Source organism: Saccopteryx bilineata, chromosome 4, assembly GCF_036850765.1.
Source record: "Saccopteryx bilineata isolate mSacBil1 chromosome 4, mSacBil1_pri_phased_curated, whole genome shotgun sequence".
Classification (NCBI taxonomy): domain Eukaryota; kingdom Metazoa; phylum Chordata; class Mammalia; order Chiroptera; family Emballonuridae; genus Saccopteryx; species Saccopteryx bilineata.
The window spans coordinates 286,624,336-286,647,632 of NC_089493.1; the positions used below are offsets into that span (position 1 = coordinate 286,624,336).

The 23,297-nt window shown below is 43.4% G+C and overlaps 1 protein-coding gene and 1 pseudogene across 4 annotated transcripts in view; one reads left to right on the top strand and one right to left on the bottom strand.

The window, feature by feature from the left end:
* CLUAP1 (clusterin associated protein 1) overlaps positions 1–22,508 on the bottom strand; it is a 41,264-nt gene extending 18,756 nt beyond the window's left edge. The window contains exons 1-7 of one of the 4 annotated variants that reach the window (XM_066275093.1): positions 21,970–22,508; positions 18,989–19,100; positions 17,747–17,831; positions 16,127–16,306; positions 14,695–14,790; positions 10,919–11,002; positions 1,117–1,250 (exon numbers count right to left, since the gene is read on the bottom strand). In XM_066275093.1, coding sequence (XP_066131190.1) covers positions 1,117–1,250; positions 10,919–11,002; positions 14,695–14,790; positions 16,127–16,306; positions 17,747–17,831; positions 18,989–19,100; positions 21,970–21,991 — 713 coding nt within the window. In that variant the 5' untranslated portion in view covers positions 21,992–22,508. The remainder of the gene's footprint in view (positions 1–1,116; positions 1,251–10,918; positions 11,003–14,694; positions 14,791–16,126; positions 16,307–17,746; positions 17,832–18,988; positions 19,101–21,969) is intronic. The other 3 variants (XM_066275092.1, XM_066275094.1, XM_066275095.1) reach the window with 3 other exon arrangements.
* LOC136336803 (U2 spliceosomal RNA) lies at positions 9,799–9,965 on the top strand (annotated as a pseudogene).
* Positions 22,509–23,297: the final 789 nt, after the last annotated feature.

Sequence of the window (23,297 nt, forward strand, 5' to 3'; positions counted from 1 at the left end):
TTCAGAGCAGATACAGCTGCTGGCCAGAGGAAGGAGTAAAGAGAGAAAAACAAACAGAGATTGGAAAGGGAGAAAGAGCAGTGACATGGGAGAAAGAACAATAAAATAAAACAGCAAGGGAAGGAGGGTACAAAACAGGGTGATGGGGGGAGAGGAGTAAGAGAGAGTTCTTCCAAGAAAAGCTGAGGAACATGCTCGAAAGGCTCCTGTGACCTAGAAGGTGTTTCACACCACTGTCTTGTCTATCTACAAGCCCTGGAAAACACACCTTCTGTGAGGGAAAGCCAGAAGGAGGGGAAATTACAGGTGAGGAAATAAAAGTCCATGATCTACTTAAACCAAGAAATAGAAGTAGGTTTCTGTTTCCACCTAATTTATGGCAAAGCACAGATCTTAGGAGACCAAATCTTGTATAACTTTCACCATCTGGATGTACTTACTTTGCCCTGAATTCCAAGAAGCTATAAAAGCTGAACAGAAGTTCAAGAATTGCCCTGGCCGGTTGGCTCAGCGGTAGAGCGTCGGCCTAGCGTGCGGAGGACCCGGGTTCGATTCCCGGCCAGGGCACACAGGAGAAGCGCCCATTTGCTTCTCCACCCCTCCGCCGCGCTTTCCTCTCTGTCTCTCTCTTCCCCTCCCGCAGCCAAGGCTCCATTGGAGCAGAGATGGCCCGGGCGCTGGGCATGGCTCTGTGGCCTCTGCCTCAGGCGCTAGAGTGGCTCTGGTCGCAATATGGCGACGCCCAGGATGGGCAGAGCATCGCCCCCTGGGGGGCAGAGCACCGCCCCTGGTGGGCGGGCCGGGTGGATCCCGGTCGGGCGCATGCGGGAGTCTGTCTGACTGTCTCTCCCTGTTTCCAGCTTCAGAAAAATGGAAAAAAAAAAAAAAAAAAAAAAAAAAAGAAGTTCAAGAATTAAGCAGTTTTCCAGACATACTGAAAGCAGTAAAGAGAATGAGTTTAGCACTGCGCTTATCTGAGCAGGCAACACCCAGACATTCTGAAGTAGAGGCAGCCTGACGCAAGGCTCCTTCCACGGCCTGAAGGGTTCGTATCACTGACTCTGTATGAACTTCCAAAGACAGCTTTCCACGCATTCACTAGGTGTTTGTATCTACCTGACACTCTGCAGAGTCTGGAGTCGCTTCCGGTTTCTTTCCAGTTCTAATTTCCTCTTCTCGATTTTGGCTTCTAAATTAGCTTCATCAGAGGCCACATTACCGAGCAGGTCTTTAGTCTTCTGAACCTGCATCTAGGTTTAATAGAAAACGGATGAGACAAGATGCTAATAAGGACCTCTGACCTGACTCTTGGAAGAGTGGGATTTCTCAACTATATCATCATGCACAACAACATCATGCTTCACAGAAACAAAAGTAAGCAGAGAGAACTGAGCAAACCCTCCCACAAGTCATTGCTCATTGAACTAATTATTTCCCCGGGGGAATATCACATAGGCCCAGACAAAATTATTACCCTTTTTCCCTCCGTGAGAAGAGGTGTTTCTGTCCAGAAAATAAAGATGGAAAGAACAGTGTCCCAAGCGGAGCAGTGAGGGGCCCAAGATCTTCTGTCCGGCTCACTTGTTTAGTCTGGTTACACATCACTCTGAATTGTTAGTCTGCTTTTATTTATAGCTTGCTCAGGCTACTCCCATAGTTACAAATATCTGGCTTTTAGAATATACAAGGATGGGCAAAAGTAGGTTTGCGGTTGTTCAAATGGAAAAAGATGTGCCGGTTATGATTATGATAATAGCTTTATTAAGTAAAAAGAATGTCACAATGGTACGGTACACTTAGGTACAATCATGTAAGTACTTAAATTGTCGGCTTTCATTACTTACACATTTTTTGTAGTCTACTTGTTATACTCAAGCACACTTTGGCACAAAGTTCTTACCTACTTTAACCCACCCTTGTAGGCACATACAAGTATGACTTTATTTAAGAGTGGGCAAAAAGAAACATTAGTTGGGCAAAACAAGAGTGGGCAAAAAGAAACCAGTCCTGCCTGCTAGGATTGCACAGAAGAGGTTCTTTTTCTCTCTCCCTGGACACTGGACTTTGACTATAGACTACAAGAAACAAAGAAGCACTCTGTGAGGTCAAAGTGGCTGCCTCATGCAAGATAAACCAGCCTCTGGGAGGAGCCTGGGCAGCAGTGGGACACAGGCCCTTGGACAAGGGGGTGGAGTGAGAAAGGGAAGCGGATGACAGATCACCGATGAAAATGCAGGCCTCCCTGTCCTCTTCTGAGAGCAGGTTCATTTGAAATAGGGGTAGTCCAAGTATGTGCAGTGTGTCTTCACACTCGTGTTGTCTGGGAACCTGGCTGGGTTGGGGTCTGTGGCTTAGACTTGCAACCTGCTGTAATACTGTTTGAAACTCAACCAGCGAAATGTGGAACAGCCTCCTCAAGTTTGGGCTCTCTGACTCTGCTTTAAGTTCTTTTTTTCGTATTTTCCCAAAGTTAGAAGCAGGGAAGCAGTCAGACAGACTCCCACATGTGCCCGCCTGGGATCCACCCGGCATGCCCACCAGGGGGCAATGCTTTGCCCATCTGGGGTGTTGCTCCGTTGCAGCCAGAGTCATTCTAGCACTTGAAGCAGAGGCCATGGAGCTGTCCTCAGCGCCCGGGCCAACTTTGCTCTCATGAAGCCTTGGCTGCAGGAGAGGAAGAAAGAGATAGAGAAGAAGGAGAGGGGGAAGGGTGGAGAAGCAGATGGGCGCTTCTCCTGTGTGCCCTGACTGGAAACTGAACCTGGGACATCCACATGCCAGGCCGACGCTCTACCACTGAACCAACCGGCCAGGGCCTGCTGGGTTCTCCCCTCCAGTACTCTACATATGTGTGGTGCACCATAATAGTTTATTGGCTGTTTACAGGCAGGTCTCTGAAATGCTATGGGATACACAAAATCACCTAAGGAGCCAGGTACTCTCCACAAGTCTGAGACAGTGTGTACTTGGAAGCAACTACTTTTATTGATAAATTTTTGGTATGAATTTTTCATCTAAAACAACTAATCATTTCCAAGATGCTTTCATGTAAACAGTATCACTAACAATCCATTTGCTGCAAGTGCTTTAAAAATACCAGCAGAGAGCCCTGGCCAGGCAGCTTAGTTGGTTGGAGCATCGTCCCAATATCACTAAGGTTGCAGGTTCAATACTCAGTCAGGGCACGTACAAGAAGCAACCAAAGAATGTACAACAAAGTATAACAACAAATTGAAGCTTCTCTCTTTCTCACTTTTTTTCTCATCCTCATATCAATAAAAGAAAATTTAAGCCTGACCCCTGATGGCACAATGCATACAGTGCAGACCTGGAATGCTGAGGTCTCAAGTTCAAAACCCCAAGTCACCAGCTTGAGTGCAGGCTCATCTGGCTTGAGAGCCGACTCACTAGCTTGAGTACAGGGTCGCTGGCTTGAAGCCCAAAGTCACTGGCTTGAGCAAGGAGTCACTGGTTCGGCTGAAGTTCCCCCCCACCATCAAGGCAGGTATGAGAAGTTATCAATGAACAATTAAAGTGCCACAACTACAAACTGATGCTTCTCATCTCACTCATTGCCTATCTTTCTCTCGGAAAAAAAAAAAAAAAGGTTGTATGGAAAAGCCATTGGAAATGGCTTGAGTGGGCTCCTAAGTTGGGTGGGATGCAGTCACAGGGAATCACCAGGGTGGAGTGAATAAGCAGAACAGAGATTCATAGGTGCAACGAAAGTTTTGATGCTGCCAGAGAGGAGATGGGGTGGAGGAATGGGTGAAGGGATTAAGAAGTACAGATTGCTAGTCATGGGGATGTAAAGTACAGCATACGGAATACAGTCAACAATACTGTAATAACCATTGCAGTGTCAGAAAGGTACTAGACTTTCTAGGCGATCACTTCATTAATTGCATGTCACACCACTGGATTGCACACCTGAAACTAATATAATAGTGTACGTCAATTTTAATGAAAAAAATTATTTATAAAAAAGAAAAAAATCACCAGCAGAGATGTGAGTTCACTCTCACAGGAAGACAAGGTAGGTCTTCTTTCTGAATAAACAAACAACTCAAGTTGATAGCAACTGTTTTTCTGAATTATTGGATTAAAACCTAGTGCATTTACCCGCCCTCAAAAATAAAAATGCTTTTGGCCCTGGTCTGTTGGCTCAGTAGTAGAACGTCGGCCTGGCATGTGGAAGTCCCGGGTTCTGGGTTTGTGTCGGGAGCCGATCAACGACTGCTGGCTGGCAAGGTCACAGCAGGAGAAGACCCACAACTGCTGGCTGACAAGGTCACAGCAGGTCTCTGAATATGTGTGGTGCACCATAATAGTTTATTGGCTGTTTACAGGCAGGTCTCTGAAATGTGGGTATGTGGGCATGCCGGGTGGATCCCAGGCGGGCACATGTGGGAGTCTGTCTGACTGCTTCCCTGCTTCTAACTTTGGGAAAATACGAAAAAAAGAACTTAAAGCAGAGTCAGAGAGCCCAAACAGCAGGAGAAGACCCACAACTGCTGGCTGACAAGGTCACAGCAGAAGATCAAAAACTGCTGATTGACAAAGTCACAGCAGAGAAGACCAATGGCTGCAGGGTGACAAAGTCACTGTAGTGAAGACCAATGGCTGCAGGGTGACAAAGTCACCGCAAAGGAAAGGCACAACGATACTTCCCCCTTTGACCTTTTGAATTAATCTGGCCTTATATCCCCCCTTTTCTGGGTATGTGCTATTATTTGTAGCACAGGGATAATAGTACCGTGCTTTCCCTGTAGATTTGTAGTAATTTCTTTGGAAATGAGACAGAAGGTGTAAGTTCCACAGAAAAGCCTGTAAGCCCCTTGAACTGGGCTCATAAACATAAGAGGCTGGCTATGATATCCCTCATAAAGGGTTAAGTTTGTAGGAGAATTTCTTCTTATTAATTATGTTAGAAAGAATAAAGTTAGAACTTAACTAGTGTATGAATATAGTAAATGAATAAAGTTTAACTAGACATTAGAATCTTAGGTAAAGTGGAGTGGAGTGGCCTGTTGCGTGGCCTTGGATAGGAGTGCAGCTGGCAAGTAAAGAATGTTTTGTTAAAAGACTTGTTTTGTCACTGAAGGCAGTTGCTGGGCTTTTCTCAGTAGAACATTCTCATGAGATTTTTGTATTTTCCAAGAATAAGGAGAGGAATGTGGTGGGATTCATAGCAGCAGTGGCAATTAATGCCTTCTGATATTATGTTGCTACTAGCTATCTTGCAAATGCGCTCTATGTATCTTTAAGTAAAAGTTACTCTTAATACTATGTCAGTTTCTTAAATAGCAAGCCTTTTGTAGTCTCGTGGGAAAAGAATTAGGACACTGCATGAACTCAAGGCCATTTGCCTGAGCAAGCGGTGGTCCTTTTGCTAGTCCTTGATGATTTTGTCTGCTATCTCTTTCTGCGCCCTCGACTCACAACCACAGTAAAATAGTTATTAATTAGTACTAATCTTTTAGAAGTTTGTACCAATATCGTTATTACTATTCAAGTTATTGTATAACTGTACTTTGAATAACTTACCACCTGATTTGTAGTTTATAGATATAAATTTACTGTTATCTGGAAATATGTAACCATAGTGAAACTAAAACAATGATGTATTCAAAATACCATGTGATTGTAACTTAGTGTGTGTGCATAAAAAGGAAGCTAGACCAGCATTTAGCGGAGATGGCAGTAAATGCTAACCAGAGAATAAAGAATTCGGCTCTCTCACTCGATTTTCGTCAACGCCATCTCCTCCTGTGGGACCCCTGGATTCCCCCCGGGGCTGGACCCCGGCAGGTTTGATTCCTGGTGAGGGTGCACAAGAGAAGCACCCATCTGCTTCTCCACCTTCCCCCTCTCCTTCCTCTCTGTCTCTCTCTTCCCCTCTCGCAGCCAAGGCTCCATTGGAGCAAAGTTGGCCTGGGTGCTGAGAACAGCTCCATGGCCTCTGCTTCAGGCACTAAAATGGCTCTGGCTGCAATGGAACAATGCCTCAGATGGGCAGAGCATCATCACCCCCTGGTGGGCATGCTGTGTGGATCCCAGTGGGCGCATGCAGGAGTCTGTTTGACTGCCTCCCCACTTCTCACTTTGGAAAAATATTCAAAAAAATTTTTTTAAAGGCATCTGTTCCTCAAATTAAAAAGATCAAGTGATAAACACAACTTCCCTAGTAGTCTGAAATAAATGACCTATATTTTTTAAAAAAAGCCCTTTTAAGTATCCATGTTGTTATGTTTTTGTTTTTAGAATTATCAAATATTATGGCTATTTTTCAATAAGGCAAAGACATATTTTTAGACATATTTTCCAAATTTGTTTACATGAGAGGAGGGGAGATAGTGACAGACTCCTACATGTGCCCTGATCAGGATCCACTTGGCAACCCCCTCTGGGGTCAATGCTCAAGTACTGAGCTATTTTTAGCACCTGAGGCTGATGTGCTTGGACCAACTGAGCTATTCTTAGCTCCTGGGGCTGATGCTGGAATCAATCGAGCCACTGGTTGTGGGAGGGGAAGAAGGAGAGAATGGGAAGAGGGAGGCGGGGAGAGAAGCAGATGGTCGCTTCTCTTGTGTGCCCTGACTGGGAATCGAACACCACAAGTCCATATGCAGGACCAATGCTCTATCTACTGAGCCAGTCAGCCAAGGCCCAAATTTAGTTTTCAATTAAAGTTGACATACATCAGATTAGTTTCAGGTGTTCACATAGTGATTAGACACTTATACACCTTATGAAGTGTTTACCATGGTAAGTTTAGTACCCACATGGCACCATTCATAGTGGTTACAATATTAACTGTATATTCCCTATGCTGTCTTTCCCCATGACTACTTTTTATAACTGCCTATTGGTACTTCTTAAACCCTTTCACTTTTTTTGCCCAGCCCACCCAGCCCCCACCTCCAATCTGCCAACCATCAGTTTGTTGTCTTTATCTATGAGTTTCTATTTGGTTTTTTAGATTTCATATATAAGTGAAATCATATAGTATTTGTCTTTGACTTATTTCACTTAGCATAATACTCTCTAGGGCCCTGGCTGGTTGGCTCAGCGGCAGAGCATCGGCCTAGCGTGCGGAGGACCCGGGTTCGATTCCCGGCCAGGGCACACAGGAGAAGCGCCCATTTGCTTCTCCACCCCTCCGCCGCGCTTTCCTCTCTGTCTCTCTCTTCCCCTCCCGCAGCCAAGGCTCCATTGGAGCAAAGATGGCCCGGGCGCTGGGGATGGCTCTGTGGCCTCTGCCTCAGGCGCTAGAATGGCTCTGGTCGCAACATGGCAACGCCCAGGATGGGCAGAGCATCGCCCCCTGGTGGGCAGAGCGTCGCCCCATGGTGGGCGTGCCGGGTGGATCCCGGTCGGGCGCATGCGGGAGTCTGTCTGACTGTCTCTCCCTGTTTCCAGCTTCAGAAAAATGAAAAACAAACAAACAAAACTCTCTAGGCCAATCCATATTGGAAAAGGCAAGATTTCATTCTTTTTATGGCCGAGTCCATATATTCCTGTGTGTGTGTGTGTTTGTGTGTATCACATCATCTTTATGTATTTGTCTACTGATGAACACATAGGTTGTTTCCATAGCTTGGCTATTGTAAATAATTCTACAATGAACACAGAAGTGCTATATCTGTTCAAATTAATGCTCTCGATTTCCTAGGATATTAATTACTCAGAAGTGGAATTTCTGGGTCATATGATAGCTCTATTTTTAATTTTTTGAGAAATCTCTATACTGTTTCCACAGTGGCTGCACCAATTTACAATCCCAATAGTGTGAGAGGGTGTCCTTTTCTATATACTCACCAACCACTGTTTGTTGACTTATTGGTAACGACATTCTGACAGGTGTAAGGTGATATCTCATTGTGGTTTTGACTTCCATTTCCCTGATGATGATTAGTGATGTTGAGCATCTTTTCATAAGTTTGTTGGTCATTAGTATGTCCTCTTTGGAGAAATGTCTATTCAGGTCCTCTGCCCATTTTTAAATTGGATTTTTTCTTTTATATTGAGCTTCATGAGTTCTTTATACATTTTGGATATTAACCCCTTATAGAATATATAATTTGCAATAACTTCTCCCATTCAGTAGGTTGTCTTATTGTTTTGTTAATGATTTCCTTTGCAGTATAAAAGCTTTTTAGTTTGATGTGGTCCCACTTACTTTTGCTTCTGTTGTCTTTTGAAATAATATCTTAAAAGTTGTCCACCAAGTAATGAACTATGCCCTTATCTAGCTGTTCTATTTTTGATATATACTTAGTGCTAAAGGCACATTCATACCATGTTAAGCTGATTCAGCTAGGGCAATGACAAGCACAAAAATACTATCGTAAATTTTTTAAAATTTAGAATCAATCATAAACTTACAAACAGCTAGAATATAATACAATACATTTAAATTTTTTATTTATTTATTTTAGAGAGAGGAAGGGAGTCATAGAAACACTGATTTGTTCCACTTATTTATGCATTCATTGATTGACTCTTCAATGTCCTGACTGGGGACTGACCCGCATCACTGGCCTATTGATACAAAGCTCGAACCAACTGAACCAGCGAGGCCCAAAGAATTTTTTCTTGACTTAGGTAAGTTGCTGACCTAATGCCCAATCATTTTTAGACATTCTACTGTGTATTTCTTACAAAATGGACTTTCTCCTACATAACCATAATACAACCATCAAAAAAGAAGATGAACGCTGATGTACCACTGCCACCTAACCCTTACACCCGAGTTTCCCACTCGTCCCCATGAAGTCCTTAACAGTAGATGGAGGTCACCCTTGGCATTCAGCTGTCATGTCTCCTTAGCCTCCTTCATTCTGAAATGTCTTCTGAGCCTTTCCTGGACTTCCATGACCTTTTCACTGTTGAAGAGTATGGGCCAAGTAATTTATGGGATGTCCCCAATGTGCCTTTGTCTGATTAGCTCCAGATTATAAAGCTATATCAGGAATAGCACAGATATGACATCATATCACATATGCTTAATTTTGATCTGTTCCATTACTGGTGATGTTCACTTTGATCACTGATTAAGTGGGTGTCTGTTAGGCTTCCCATGTGAGGCTACTCTTTTGCCCTTGTAATTAACTGTATTTTATGGAGAACTACTTTTAAACTATGTGAAAAATTAGCTGTCAATATATTCACTTATGTTATTATATCAGTGAGCACTCATGGTCTGCCATTTCATCCAATGGTCTATAATCCATTACTATTATTTACTTTGGTGTTTACATTGTCCTAGTGTGACCAGGGGGAAGCCCACTCAAGCTGGTTTCTCATGGAGCACTTCTTACTTTTTGACACAAGATCTTACACTTTTCTGTCCCAGCTTTGTAATCAGCCATTTCTTCCCAAGAGCCCTGGTTCCTTTTAGTGGAGAATGGCATTTAAAAGCCAAGATTTGGGGCCTGACCAGGCAGTGGCGCAGTGGACTGGTCAAGGCACATATGAGAAAGCAATCAATGAACAACTAAGGTGTTGCAATGAAAAACTAATGATTGATGCTTCTCATCTCTCCGTTCCTGTCTGTCTGTCCCTGTCTATCCTTCTCTCTGATTGTCTGTCTCTGTAAAAAAAAATAAAATAAATAAATGCCAAGATTTGGGTGTTGCATGCTCAGAGGTAAGAAGTGTAGGAATGTATATGAAGGCATACATGTACATATGTGTGTATATAAATATTAAACATATATGAAAACTTATTACTATATTTACCTCTCTGTATATTAAAAATCATGCACTTAATTAACACTTCCAATTTCAGGGTTGAATCGCTTCTTGGCCTTTTGGCTAAAATCAAGTGTAGTATCTGTTCTTATTAGTTCAATTTCAGGGTTCACTGTAATTTTCTTCATTTTCATATTTGTAACTCCCTTTTCCAACAGTGAGAAACTTGGCTTCTGTTGTCTTTACTATACAGGGTGGGGCAAAAGTAGGTTTACAGCTATTCATATGGAAAATAATAAACAATACAAAAACAGTTTTGTGTACTTACAACTGTAAACCTACTTTCCCCCACCCTGTATTTACTTACTTGAAACAATATACCTGACTGTAACCAATCTCCCCTCTTGACTGCTCTGCCCTTCTTACCCTGCTGAGGCTCGGGCTCTCTGTGCTGGGTCTCTCAGGGAGCATGACCATATTAGAACAGGGTCTTATAAAAACCTAGCAATCTTACAATTCTGTACAACTTTCAGCAAATTTTTATGCCTACTCCGAATTTACATAAGGCCTGCCCCACTTGTGTCTACTGAATAAAATTAATCCTAATAATGGTTGAATACCGACTGTATTCTGGAAACTATGTATGACGTGCACTGTCATAATAAATGCTCAAAGGACCCTCTATGGCAGGCACTGCCATTCTCTCCACATTGCAGATGAAGAAAGTGAGGCACAGAGAGGTTAAGTAACTTGCCTAAGATCACAAGGTGGGATTCAAACCCAAACAGTCTAGTCTAGAGTGCCCCTCACTCTCTGCTTCCAATGAATGAACAAATAATAATTGATTAGTGGCTTAGTAAAGGATGGCAATCGTTCCATTTTAATATATTTAAATGTCCAGCAATGAAAAAATGGTTAAGTCAAGTGTGAAGAGTCCATATAATAGAGTATTTACTAAAATTATTGAAAAATTTAAGAGAATTATTAAACTATTAAAATTGACAAATTTTTAATAACATGAGAAGCTATTCATATATACATTACAAAAGAAAAATAGCAGTAAGTGACCTAAGTATTTCAGAATGTTCTCTAAATTTTTCATTTCTCTACTAACACATCCTTCTTTGTTACTAGGCCTAGCTCATTCTGTCTTATGGAGGCAAGATATCAATATTTACAAGGCCCAGGCACAAAAACATTAAATAAAACCCAGGTAATCTTACCAAAATATCTTTTATTGCAACTCTCATCACTTTTTCAGTCTCGTTTATTTCCAGAGGTCTGGCAATTGCTTCTGTTCTCAGTTCCTATGGGAAACGATAAAAAAAATTACATATATTTTCCAAAGAGGATTTCTCAAAACTAATTCCCAGATCTAGATATGGCTTATAGACTGGCTCTTTTAAAGTTTCATTAAAACATGGTTCTCCCGCCTGACCAGGTGGTGGCGCAGTGGATAGAGCATCAGACTGGGATGCGGAGGACCAAGGTTCGAAACCCCTAGGTCGCCAGTTTGAGTGCGGGCTCATCTGGTTTGAGCAAGGCTCACCAGCTTAAACCCAAGGTCGCTGGCTTGAGCCAAGGGGTCACTCGGTCTGCTGTAGCCTCCCAGTCAGGGCACTTATGAGAAAGCAAGCAATGAACAACGAGGGAGTAGCAACAAAGAATTGATGCTTCTCATCTCTCTGCCTTCCTGTCTGTCTGTTCCTCTCTCTATCTGTCACAAAAAAACAAACAAAAAACACAAAAACACACATGGTTCTCTATCACTCCACAGGGAGCTTGCTGGGCGCATGTGGGAATCTGTCTCTGCCTCCCCTCCTCTCACTTAATAAAAAAAAAAAAGAAAAATCATGGCTGCCTGATGCAAAATCACTTCCACCATCACCTTCTCCAAATGTCTTCTGTAAGCCTACTGCCCACCTGGCTCTTTGCAGCGCTCAAGGCCTCCCTTTTCTTAGGCCCCAGGTCCCCACAGCACCATGGGCAACTTACTATCCCTCATCTTTTCTATTAAATTTGCTTCTTTACCTACATTCTCTTCAGAGGACCCTCAAACTAAGTGCAGTTTAACTTGCTGTCTGAATCTCCTGCCAACTTCCACAATCTTTATGATTAAGTCGCTCTAAGTTGTCTATCACTGACAACTGCAACCCATGAGAAGGGTTGCCTTCGTTCTGTCCTAGCATCAGTCATGGACCAATCAAGGGAAGTATTTGTACCTATTATATCAGTACTGGGAACTTCTGAGACATGGCATTTTCACGTGGATGCAGTTATGAGATTCCTGAATCACTTTATCAAACTCTGGCTTGTGCTTCCTTTACTCCATAGTGTACCTTACCTCCCCACTAGTAGAAAACTTTTGAGGGGAGGGATTAAGACTTACTCAAGGGCTGGTGTCTTTCCCGTGGCTGGTGTTGATCTTCAGTGAATGCTGGCTGAGTATATGAAAAACAAATCCTGGCTAAGGGATCTTCCTCAGATTGTGACTGTACACAGAATGTGAGAAGGGTCACATAGCTTCCATAGTAATAGTTCAGTCACTGTTCCATCAATTCAGTACAGGATGGTATTAAAAGGGTCCCCAGTGAAATCCTGGTGAAGCCATTGCTCCACTGACAGAGAGTAAGTGACCAGCTCTTGTCTCTAGGTCTGTTAGGAACATGTCTAGACATGTGAACTACTGCACTATCAACTAAAAATGTGGAAAGCCTGAAGTTGCCTCAGTAGTTATCATAAATTAGCTATGAGGCATTAGTGGCAGTTTTGTTCAGTCAACTACACTTCTGCAGGTGGCAACCACTATATCAAGAGCAGGGATGGGGACTTGGCACCCGAGTTTCCCACTCCCAGTCTTCTAGGGCAGAAATGGAAAGCGAGAAAAATTAAAAAACCAACACACTGTAGCAGCACCGCCAGAACACAGGCAAGGAAATGAGAGTGGGCATGGCTGACACACCCGATGGGAACCAAATGAGTCCAATGTATTTAGTTATTTATTTTTAAATTTTTACTTACTGAATTTTAGAAAGAAAGGCAGGAGGAGCAGGGGAGGGATGGGAGGCAGGAGGGATGGAGAGAAGGGGGCAGAGAGAAAAAAACATCAATTTGTTGTTCCATTTATTTATATATTTATTCATTGTTTCTTGTATGTGTCCTGACCGGGGATGGAATCTACAACCCTGGCCTATCAGAACGATGCTCTAACCAACCGAGCCACCTGGCCAGGGCAAATGTATTTAACTTAAAAATATTAGATGAGAGCATGTGTGCTTCAAGTGCCATAAATCCTTACAGGTAAGAATTAAATTTCATTTCTTCTTAACCCAGTGGGTCCCAAACTCTGCTGTACATTAGAACCACCTAGAGGTCTTTACAAACTGGATGCCTGGCTCTCACCCCAGACTCGATGATTCACTGGTTTCGGGGTCAACATGGACATCGGGTGATTTAAAAGCTCTATAGGAGCTCTATGGGAGTGTCCCAGAACCATATCCTTAAACAGTTCCTTAAACATAACGGGCGGAGCATACTCCTTGAATGACATTACCTAGCACAGGACTGCAAATAAATTTCAAATGTTAACATTAACATCAACTGATTGGCAGTACCAAGATGACTGGTCCCCAAACTTTGCTGTGCATGAGAATCGCACGGGAGACTTTGAGAGTCCCCAACACCCCAGCTACATTTTATACCAATGATGTCAAAATGAAAGCCAGGAAGGACTAGTTTTTAAAAATCCCCAGGTGACTGCATTGGGCAGCAATATTTGGGAACCATGGTTCAGAGAAGGATTTTCTTGAGAAGAATGCTGAGGCTCAGTTTACTGGGTAAAAGCATCATGATCAATCTAGGCTGGACGGGCACTGGAGAGAAGTTTCAGCAACACGCTATATATACAGCTCACAAAAATTAGGGATATATATATATATTTTTTTGTATTTTTCTGAAGCTGGAAACGGGGAGAGACAGTCAGACAGACTCCCACATGTGCCCGACCGGGATCCACCCAGCACGCCTACCAGGGGCAATGCTCTGCCCACCAGGGGGCGATGCTCTGCCCCTCCGGGGCGTCGCTCTGCTGCGACCAGAGCCACTCTAGCGCCTGGGGTCTGCCAAGGAGCCATCCCCAGCGCCCGGGCCATCTTTGCTCCAATGGAGCCTTGGCTGTGGGAGGGGAAGAGAGAGACAGAGAGGAAGGAGGGGGGGGGGTGGAGAAGCAAATGGGCGCTTCTCCTATGTGCCCTGGCCAGGAATCGAACCCGGGTCCCCGCACTCCAGGCCGACGCTCTACCGCTGAGCCAACCGGCCAGGAAAAATCAGGGATATTTTATCATTTCATATTCATTTTGTAATATCCCCTAATTTGGGGGGGGGTATTTTCTGAAGTGAGAAGCGGGGAGGCAGAGAGAGAGAGAGACTCCCACATGTGCTCAACCAGGATCCACCTGGCAGGCCCACCAGGGGGCAATGCTCTGCCCATCTGGGGTGTTGCTCCTTCGCAACCAGAGCCATTCTAGCGCCTGAGGCAGAGGCCATGGAGCCACCCTCAGCACCCGGGCCAACCCTGCTCCAATGGAGCCTTGGCTGCAGGAGGGGAAGAGAGAGACAGAGAGGAAGGAGAGGGGGAAGGGTGGAGAAGCAGATGGGCACTTCTCCTGTGTACCCTGACCGGTATTTGAACCCAGGACATTCACATGCTGGGCCAACACTTTACCACTGAGCCAACTGGCCAGGGCCCAAATATCCCCTAATTTTTGTCAGCAGTATACTTGCCATTCTTGAACTAGAAGTCAAAGGTATTAATAACAGATCGGTGCCCATTAGAACCAGGAACAGCAGCTAACACCACATATTACCTTCTCACACATTCTCTCATTTAATCAGATACAGTTTAATAAAATCAGAAGAACAGGGAAAAAAGAACTAGTAAAGAAAACCTTGAAAACCTGCTTAGCTGAGAAAGTAATTAAGCCGTCTGAGCACCGCTTACCCTCAGCTCTACCTCCTTGCCTAGCAAGTCATACAGAGATGCTCCTTTGGAGGTGATTTCAGAAGCAAGCTGCCTGGCTGCTTTCAAATCTGCAATCTGAAAGGAAAATATAAAAAACAGGAACCTTAGTGACAGGTTTTTAATAGACATTCAAAAACAATCAGTCTGTTAATACCAATCCCTACTCCAGTCGAATATTTGACTACAGAATACATTCTCCACAAGACATCTACTTCCATCCTGAGGAAGGATGAAAGCACACCAGCTTAGAAAAGAATGATTTAAGTCTCTCTAAAGACCCAAATGTCAAGTCAAATACGATCTTCCACCAGGAAGTGTACAGGATGAAAGCAGCCATGCCTCCTATTTAAACTAGGTCACAACAGAGGTCCCTGGCAGTGGCGGGTGACTAAAGGAACGTAATCTGAGGGACACACTCCTAGTTCAGCATCCTGATGCCCTGTTTAACCTTCCTGTCTCATTGTCTGCCTTCAGACTGCTCTCCACAGGCTGCTGTGAGGCTCCGATGAGCTAACAGGCAACAGTACCTGGCTCCCACAGGGTGGCAGCCATTGCTATGAAGATGATGATGATTTAGCATCTAGCCTTGTGCATAAGCTTCTTTCTTAGGAGTTTCGTGTTAACAGTCTTGCTTGACTATGCCAAATTTTCAGAGCCCAAACATCACCCTGCTCTGCCCAAACTACCTCTCTCCTAACCAAAAATCCCCGTGTTTTTCTTTTATTATCAAGCCATCAGCATTCTGTCAGCATTCATTCACAGTGGCTGCCTTTCTCCCTATTCCTTGTCCTCTAAGTATCTGTTCCACTAGCTCTAGCTTCTCCTACCTCACTAGCAGCTGGCTTTCAGTGAATCACTGAATTCATTTTTTGTATTTTTCTGAAGTAAGAAGTGGGGTGTGGTAGACAGACAGGCTCCCGCATGCACCCAACTGGGATCCACCCGGCATGCCCACGAGGGGGCGATACTCTGCCTATCTGGGCCGTTGCTCCATTGCGACCAGAGCCATTCTAGCACCTGAGGTGAAGGCCATGGAGCTGTCCTCAGTGCCCAGGCCAACTTTGCTCCAGTGGAGCCTTAGCTGCAGGAGGGGAAGAAAGAGATACAGAGAAAGGAGAGGGGGAGGGTAGAGAAACAGATGGGCGCTTCTCCTGTGTGCCCTGGCCGGGAATTGAACCTGGGATTTCCACATGCCGGGCTGACGCTGTACCACTGAGACAACCGGCCAGGACCTGAATTAATCTATTGTGACTTCTGCTCTTATCCAAATGCTGATGAGTACACAACTGACAAATTGCTCTTAGTCAAGAAGTAAGGAAAGAAGTGGTTCTATGAGTATATGACATGTTCCATTTCAAAGTTTGAGAAACTCACATTATGTCCCTTCCCACAAAACTTTCACTGTCCTTACCTTTGAGCCAAGATCAAACTTGAATTTGCTGATATCGTCCTCTCCTATTTTAGAGCCCTCCGTCCCTTTGGTCTTCATGGCATTATAAAGGACAGAGGTGATCTTCAATAGTTCTTTCACTGCATACCCATCTGCTTGATAAAGCTTCTTAGTATTGAGTTTTATACGTGCCTTGGTAGCCTATTTTCAAACAAACAAAAGAAAAGCATAAGGCCCTTTCCATGTAAAATCTAAACAAAATTTCATGTAGGCACTTTGAAAATATTCTCAACTGGAACATAAGCTGATCATATTGAGTCAAACTTTCAAAAAAAAAAAAGAGTCAAACTTTCAAGTGACTCATGTATTGTAAGTGGGTATATAAATTGATACAATTTTGATGGAAAGCAATTTGGTAAATGAAAACAAAATTACAAATGACATGTATCTTTTGACCTAGCAATTCCGGTCCTGAGAACTTATCCTGGAGATGGATGTATAGGTTTTTACAGTACTGCTTCAAAGAGCAAAGGTCACAAATACCTAAATGTCTATCTATATAAATTACATAAATTGTGGTTTATTGCAGCAAGCAATACTGCTCAGGTGTTAAAAAAGAATAAGGAGGCCTGACCTGTGGTGGCGCAGTGGATAAAGCGTCGACCTGGAAATGTTGAGGTCGCCGGTTTGAAACCCTGGGCTTGCCTGGTCAAGGCACATATGGGAGTTGATGCTTCCAGCTCCTCCCCACCTTCTCTCTATCCTCTCTCTCTCTCTTCCTTTCTCTCTCCTCTCTAAAATGAATTAATAAAATTAAATTAAAAAAAAAAAAAAAGAATAAGGAAGTTCTACATGTATTTGGAAAGTTTTCCAAAATGCACCATTAAGTGAAGAAAGATTCTAAACAGCATGCCAACATTTGTATAAAAAGAAGGAAAAAATATATATATTCTATTTGCTTATATTTGCATAAACTCTGGAAAATATCAATAGTGATTACTGGGAATAGAACTGGGCTGATGGCAGACAGGATAAGAAGTCATTTGTGTGTGTGTGTGTGCGCACGTGTGTGTGACAGAGACAACAAGATAGAGGAACAGATAGGGACAGACAGAAAGGAAAAGAGAGAGATGAGAAGCATCAATTCTTTGTTGCGGCTCCTTGGTTGTTCATTGATTGCTTTCTCAAATGTGCCTTTACCAGGAGGCTACAGCAGAGCAAGTGACCCCTTACTCAAGCCAGCAACCTTGGACTTCAAGTCAGCGACCCTGAGCTTAAGCTGGTGAGCCCATGCTCAAGCCGGATGAGCCCATTTTCAAGCCAGTAACCTCAAGGTTTCAAACCTGGGTCCTCTGCATCCGTCTGACACTCTATCCACTGCGCCACAGCCTGGTTAGGCAAGAAGTCATTTTATTCTATATCATTTCATGATCTAAAAAAATTTATGAACCATGAAATATATTATTCAAAAATAAAAATTTAACAAATAATGAATTAAAAGTAAGAACTTTGCTGGCAAAATGGTTTTACAGAAACATGATAATGGAATGGGTTTAGAAACTTGAAAGAAGCCCTAACTAGGACTCTAACTCTTTCTAATATATTTAATTTTACAACTCCATCAAATAACTATGAACTAACCATGAACTGGGCAACTGCTTTAATGAAGAAAACTCTGTCCTGTTCCGTCTCAATATCAGAAGGGATGTCAGTCTGAGGTTCATACCTATTAGAGAGAAAATACACACCAATTAAGTAGAAAGTCCACGAAAGAGCAAGTGGGCAACTTGAGAGGCCAATGGATCCATAAAAGGAAGCTCTCTGAGTCCCCTGCTAAGGTCGTAATATTAAGAAAGACTTCAAAAGCAACACAAAATACCAAACATCCAAGAGAACAAATCCTCAGGCTAAGAAAAAGTTTAACTGATTTCAAAAGTCAAAATTGGGGCTCACCTTACAAAACTAAATCTCGCTCAGACCTCACAGTTTAATTAAAATAATCAGAAGGATTACTTTGGCTGATGACCCTCGACCCAGAGTTAACTAATTAGTTCTGAGAAACAGCAGTTGTTGGGAGTTAGCAGACTGCAGCCCTTGGCCTCATTCTGTAAAGGCTGCGAGCTCAGAAGGGTGTTTACATTTTTAAAGAATTATTAAAAGAACAACAACAACCCACAAGATGGAATATGCAACAGAGATCTTATGTAATCTGCAACCACCTCTAAGGTCTTTACTATCTTCTTAACAAAAGTTTGCCAACTCCAAATGTTAGATACTAGATTTCTCACACAAAATGAAATAAAATTATTTCTAATCCAGTGTACTCATTAGAGTGTGCAGGGAGTCCCTCATGAAGGTGACAGGATGGAAAGAATCTTGGCCCCCAGTGGCACTTCCTATTGAAAACACTCCTCTCACCACTGCCTGGTGTATTCCTTCTCCCACAGCTGTCTTTAAAACTCAACTAACTTTTAATAGGTTACAAGTAAGTCTGTTAAACCCATATTTTATTGACGTATTCCTTTAGCTTCACAACAATATCCTGGGTTTTTTTCTCTTTTTTTTTTTTTTTTTAAGTGAGAGGAGGGGAGATAGAGAGAGAGACTCCCACCAGGATCCAGACAGCAACCCCTACCTGGGGCTGATGCTCGAATCAACCACGACAGGGGAAGAGACAGAGAAGGGGAAGTGGGAGTGGGAGAGAAGCAGATGGTCGCTTCTCATATGTGCCCTGACTGAAGATTGAACTCGGGCCATCCGCACACCGAGCCAACACTCTAGCCACTGAGCCAACTGGCCAGGGCTAACAATATTCTGTTTCTAGATGAGTAATAAGTAAAATCAAGTATTCATTCTTAGACCTCGATAAAGTGCAATTCTAACCTTTTCACAAGCCAGAGAAGAATTTCAGATACAAGTCCAAAATTTGGTGTGCGGAAATTTTCCATAGAAATATGTCGAGGGCATCCCAACGCTCTCATCATCTCAGTAAAATCTGTCCAAGGTAAAATACAATTTGATTAATTCATCATCCAACAGCAACTACTTATTAACTTACTTCCTGTGTTTTCCCTTCTTCTTCCCCAATCTATTTATAATTTTAGGGACTATTTATCATAAACTCTCTAAAAGGGAAAGGAAAAAGTAGATAAAAAAAATAATCTGCTTCCTGAAAAACATGTAAGTTCCCTGGGAAAAGTGAAAGCTGTACATTAAAATGGGGTTTAGAGATTGGCTGTGAATTTGATTTCTCTTTAATATCTCTTTTCTTTCCTGGATATCTTCTAACCACTCAATATGAGAAACACTTGACATTATAAAATGTCAACAGTGGTTATTTTGTGGAGGTGATGGTGGTAAAGTTCATGTTTCTGTCCCTTTTTTTTTTTAGTGAGCACATAGGCCCTTAATAACAAATTTTAAACATTAGATGCATAGTATCTAGAGAAATCTTATAGAGAATGGTTAAACTATAGAGCACTATTTAGATTTATTGATTGATTTTACAGAGAGAGGAGTGGGGAGAGGGTGAGAAGTATTAACTCATAGTTGCTTCACTTTAGTTGTTCATCAATATCTTGTTGTATGTGCCTTGACCAGGCAAGCCCAGGGTTTCAAACCTGCGACCTCAGCATTTTAGGTTGATGCTTTATCCACAGTGCCACCACGGGTCAGGCTAGATTTATTTATTTATTTACTTACTTACTTACAGAGACGGAGAGAAAGTCAGATAGGGACAGACAGGAACGAAGTGAGATAAGAAGCATCAATCATCAGTTTTTCATTGCAACACTTTAATTGTTCATTGATTGCTTTCTCATATGTGCCTTGACTGGGGGCTACAGCAGACCAAGTAACCCCTTGCTCAAGCCAGCGACCTTGGGTCCAAGCTGGTGAGCTTTTGCTCAAACCAGATAAGCCCACGCTCAAGCTGGTGACCTCGGGGACTCGAACCTGGGTCCTCCACATCCCAGTCCAACGCTCTATCCACTGCGCCACTGCCTGGTCAGGCCAGGCTAGATTTATTATAAAACTGATTAAGAAACAGTAATATTAGCACTTGTTGATACAGAAAGTTACTGTCACTAAGCTTTAAGCAGGACTTGGAAATAAACACAACTAACATATTTTGAGTTCCCACAATGTGCCAAGATCTGTATTCAGTGTGCTTGTGGCTATTTAACGTCTGTCCTCACTCTTCTTGAAGGCAATTATTCAAAATGAGCCAACAACATTCACAAAGAAGCTACCCAGGCACCAGAGGTTAGGTCATTTCACCAGACAACAGAAGAGAAAGCATGAGCAGAGGAAATGGAAAATAAAGCAGCAGCCTTCTACCACATAGTCAGGCATTGCCTGAATATTTCTTCCCACTAAGCAGTAGTTCAGTTCTGTCCATTCTGCAGTATTATTGTCAGAATGGAGACAATTTGAGTAAGATTCTTACCATAAATTGCACAATTGTACAAAATTCATTTAATGTGAAAATGTTCAGTAATGTCAAAATGTTCAGAAGTCTCCTTCTTGTACAGTCTTCCCCATACAACTCCATTCAATGTCCCCTAGCAGAGTGCTCTAACAACGAGGGAAGAGGAACTTGTTTCTATTGTACAACATAGTCACCAAGAACCTTCAAATCCCAGAGGGCAAAATTCATACCATGGTGCTAGTAGGTGATGCATTTTCCTGCATACTTATATGGCAGAAAAAGAGCACTTCATAATGGAAAGGAGTAATCTTTAATGATGAAATTTGAGGCACCAGTAATTCAGTTAGAAATTTGGCCTTACAGAGGCCCCTCAAATCACACCAAATTGGCAATCACCTGCTACATCTATGTAGGCGGAGTCACTTAGCCAAACTGCTTCTGATTCAGAAAATGACACTGTATAGAAAGGCAAGGAATTCTAATTCACACAGTACTGTCTTGATCCTGGGTTCCAGCCAGTTCTGGTTGTGTGACCTAAAGCAAGCTCCTTTACATATCTGTGCCTCAAATATTTAGTCCAGAATTACACCACCTATTTTACTGTTAAAGTGAGGACTAAAATAAGATAGTGAATGCAAAATGTCTGGTGTGTAACAGGTGTCTCCCAAAGTATGAATAACCAATTTTCTTTTCCCTATTCTTCTACTTCTCCAACCTTCTAGCAAAGGCATTTGGGTTCCCTCTTAATTAGCCTCTTTAGAAAGGATGAAGGCTTCGGAAGTTAGCTGAATTCAAACTCCAGTGCCAGCTCGTACCACCTGTATCCTTGACTGAGTAACTTGGCTTCTCTGTGCCCGTTTCCTCATGTCTAAATACACAAATGTAGAATCAATCATTCAGAGGAGTAAATAAAATGAAGCACACACACTGAACAGTTAGTACCTGGCAGGTCATAAAAACTCAAAAAACTTGGGCTGCAATTATTAGCAGTCCCCTCCTCCGTCTTGTTCGTTTCTCTGAGCTCTAATTTAACCTAACCTTACCTAACTAACTCCAAAACGGTCTCTGCGTTTTCTAATACCATTGCGAAGAGCCCAAGGGTTACACAAACCAATTAAAATTTGATAAAATTAGCAAGAAAACCTGACTCCAAGGAACCACTGAGCTAAAGCCAGTCAAAATTAGATAAAATTCAAATTTCGGTTCCTCAGCGACAGTAGCCACGGCCAGTGGCAGATACAAAACTTCCCATCATTGCAGAAAGCGATGTGCCATGGCTGGGGCGCTCAGCTTGGGAAGCCGCAGCAGGCCAGGGACGCCCCGAGGCGCAGAGGCCCGGGAGGAGTCCGGCGGAGCTCAGACCAAAGGACCCGGCAGGCCGGAGTCTCGGGTCTTTCGGAAGGCCCTGAGATAACAAGGGGAAAGGCGGCCTTACTGCGGAGGTCGCGGAAAGACATGACGCTCAGGAGCCCGCTAGCCGGAAGTCTCTGTCGTTCTTCACTCAGTGCTCGTGTCTCTATGGCAACGCACGGAGCTCTCGACGGCGCGCAGCAGGGGCCAAACCAAACAAGGACGAAACGGCTGGACTGCGCGCGCGCACAAGGGAAGCGGTGGACTACATAAGGATGTCCCGAATCAATCAGAAGCTCCGAGCTGCAGAGTGTCCGAACCCCCTTCACACGTCTTGCACAGACATTTGGCACTGGCTGACTAGTTCTGAGCACCTACTATGTGCTTAAACCGTGCTAGGCGCCCTACATCCTGCTCTCCATTTCCTCAACGCCTCTAGAATGTTTGATAACGTCACGAAGCCGGGTCTCCCTTGCCCAGCACGCTTCTTCCTGCCATGCATAAACTGCTAGCTGTGCGCGCATCAGAAGCCCCCGGGGAGGAACCGCAGTGTTAAAGGGCAAAACCCCCCAATACAGATGGACGGCCAGGATTGATCTTGGTACCGCGGGAGGATGTCAGTCCTGGACCCGCGCACGCGCACCCGACTCATTCGTCACGACAGGTCGGAAATTGATCCGGGTCCTGGCGCGCCAGTGGTTGTCTTGGTAACTTTTTTTTTCTCCACCCCCACCCCAGAGGTGGAGCGTTTGTGCGCCTGCTTGAATGACGGGAAGGTTCCTGTGAGAGGACCGTGCACAATAGATGACCAGATCAGCTGGGTGTTCACGTGGGAGCATTCCTTAGGGCTGCTATGGTGGACAGGCGACAAAGAGCCGGGAGGTGAAGTGAACTGAGTTTGGCAAGGTGAGAGAAGAGGTGACTGCCAACCGCTGGAATGCCCTCCACCCCTGTATTGGTGTTGGCGAAGTAACAGGCGCATAAATGCACCAACTATGAGGAGAGTCCGTAGATATATTCACACAAAGATGACAACGCACTTAAGTAGACAGTAGTCTTTCAATAAATGGTTGGAAACAATTGTAAATCCAAATAAATGAATCTCCACACCTAAAACCTAAAACCGTCACTTATCACGGTAAATTGCTGTTCATATCAAGCGCCCAATGAAGTATCTTTAAGTTAAAACAAACAAACTAAAACTAAAACTGAATTTTCTATTAGAAAATTTAGGGACCTGACCTGTAGTGGCACAGTGTATAAAGCATCAACCTGGAATGCTAATTAAGGTTGACCTGGAATGCTGAGGTCACCTTTTCGAAACCCCAGGCTTGTGCCTTCAAGGCACATATGAGAAGCAACTACTAGGAGTTGATGCTTCCCACTCCTCTCCCCACCCCTTCTTTCTCTCTC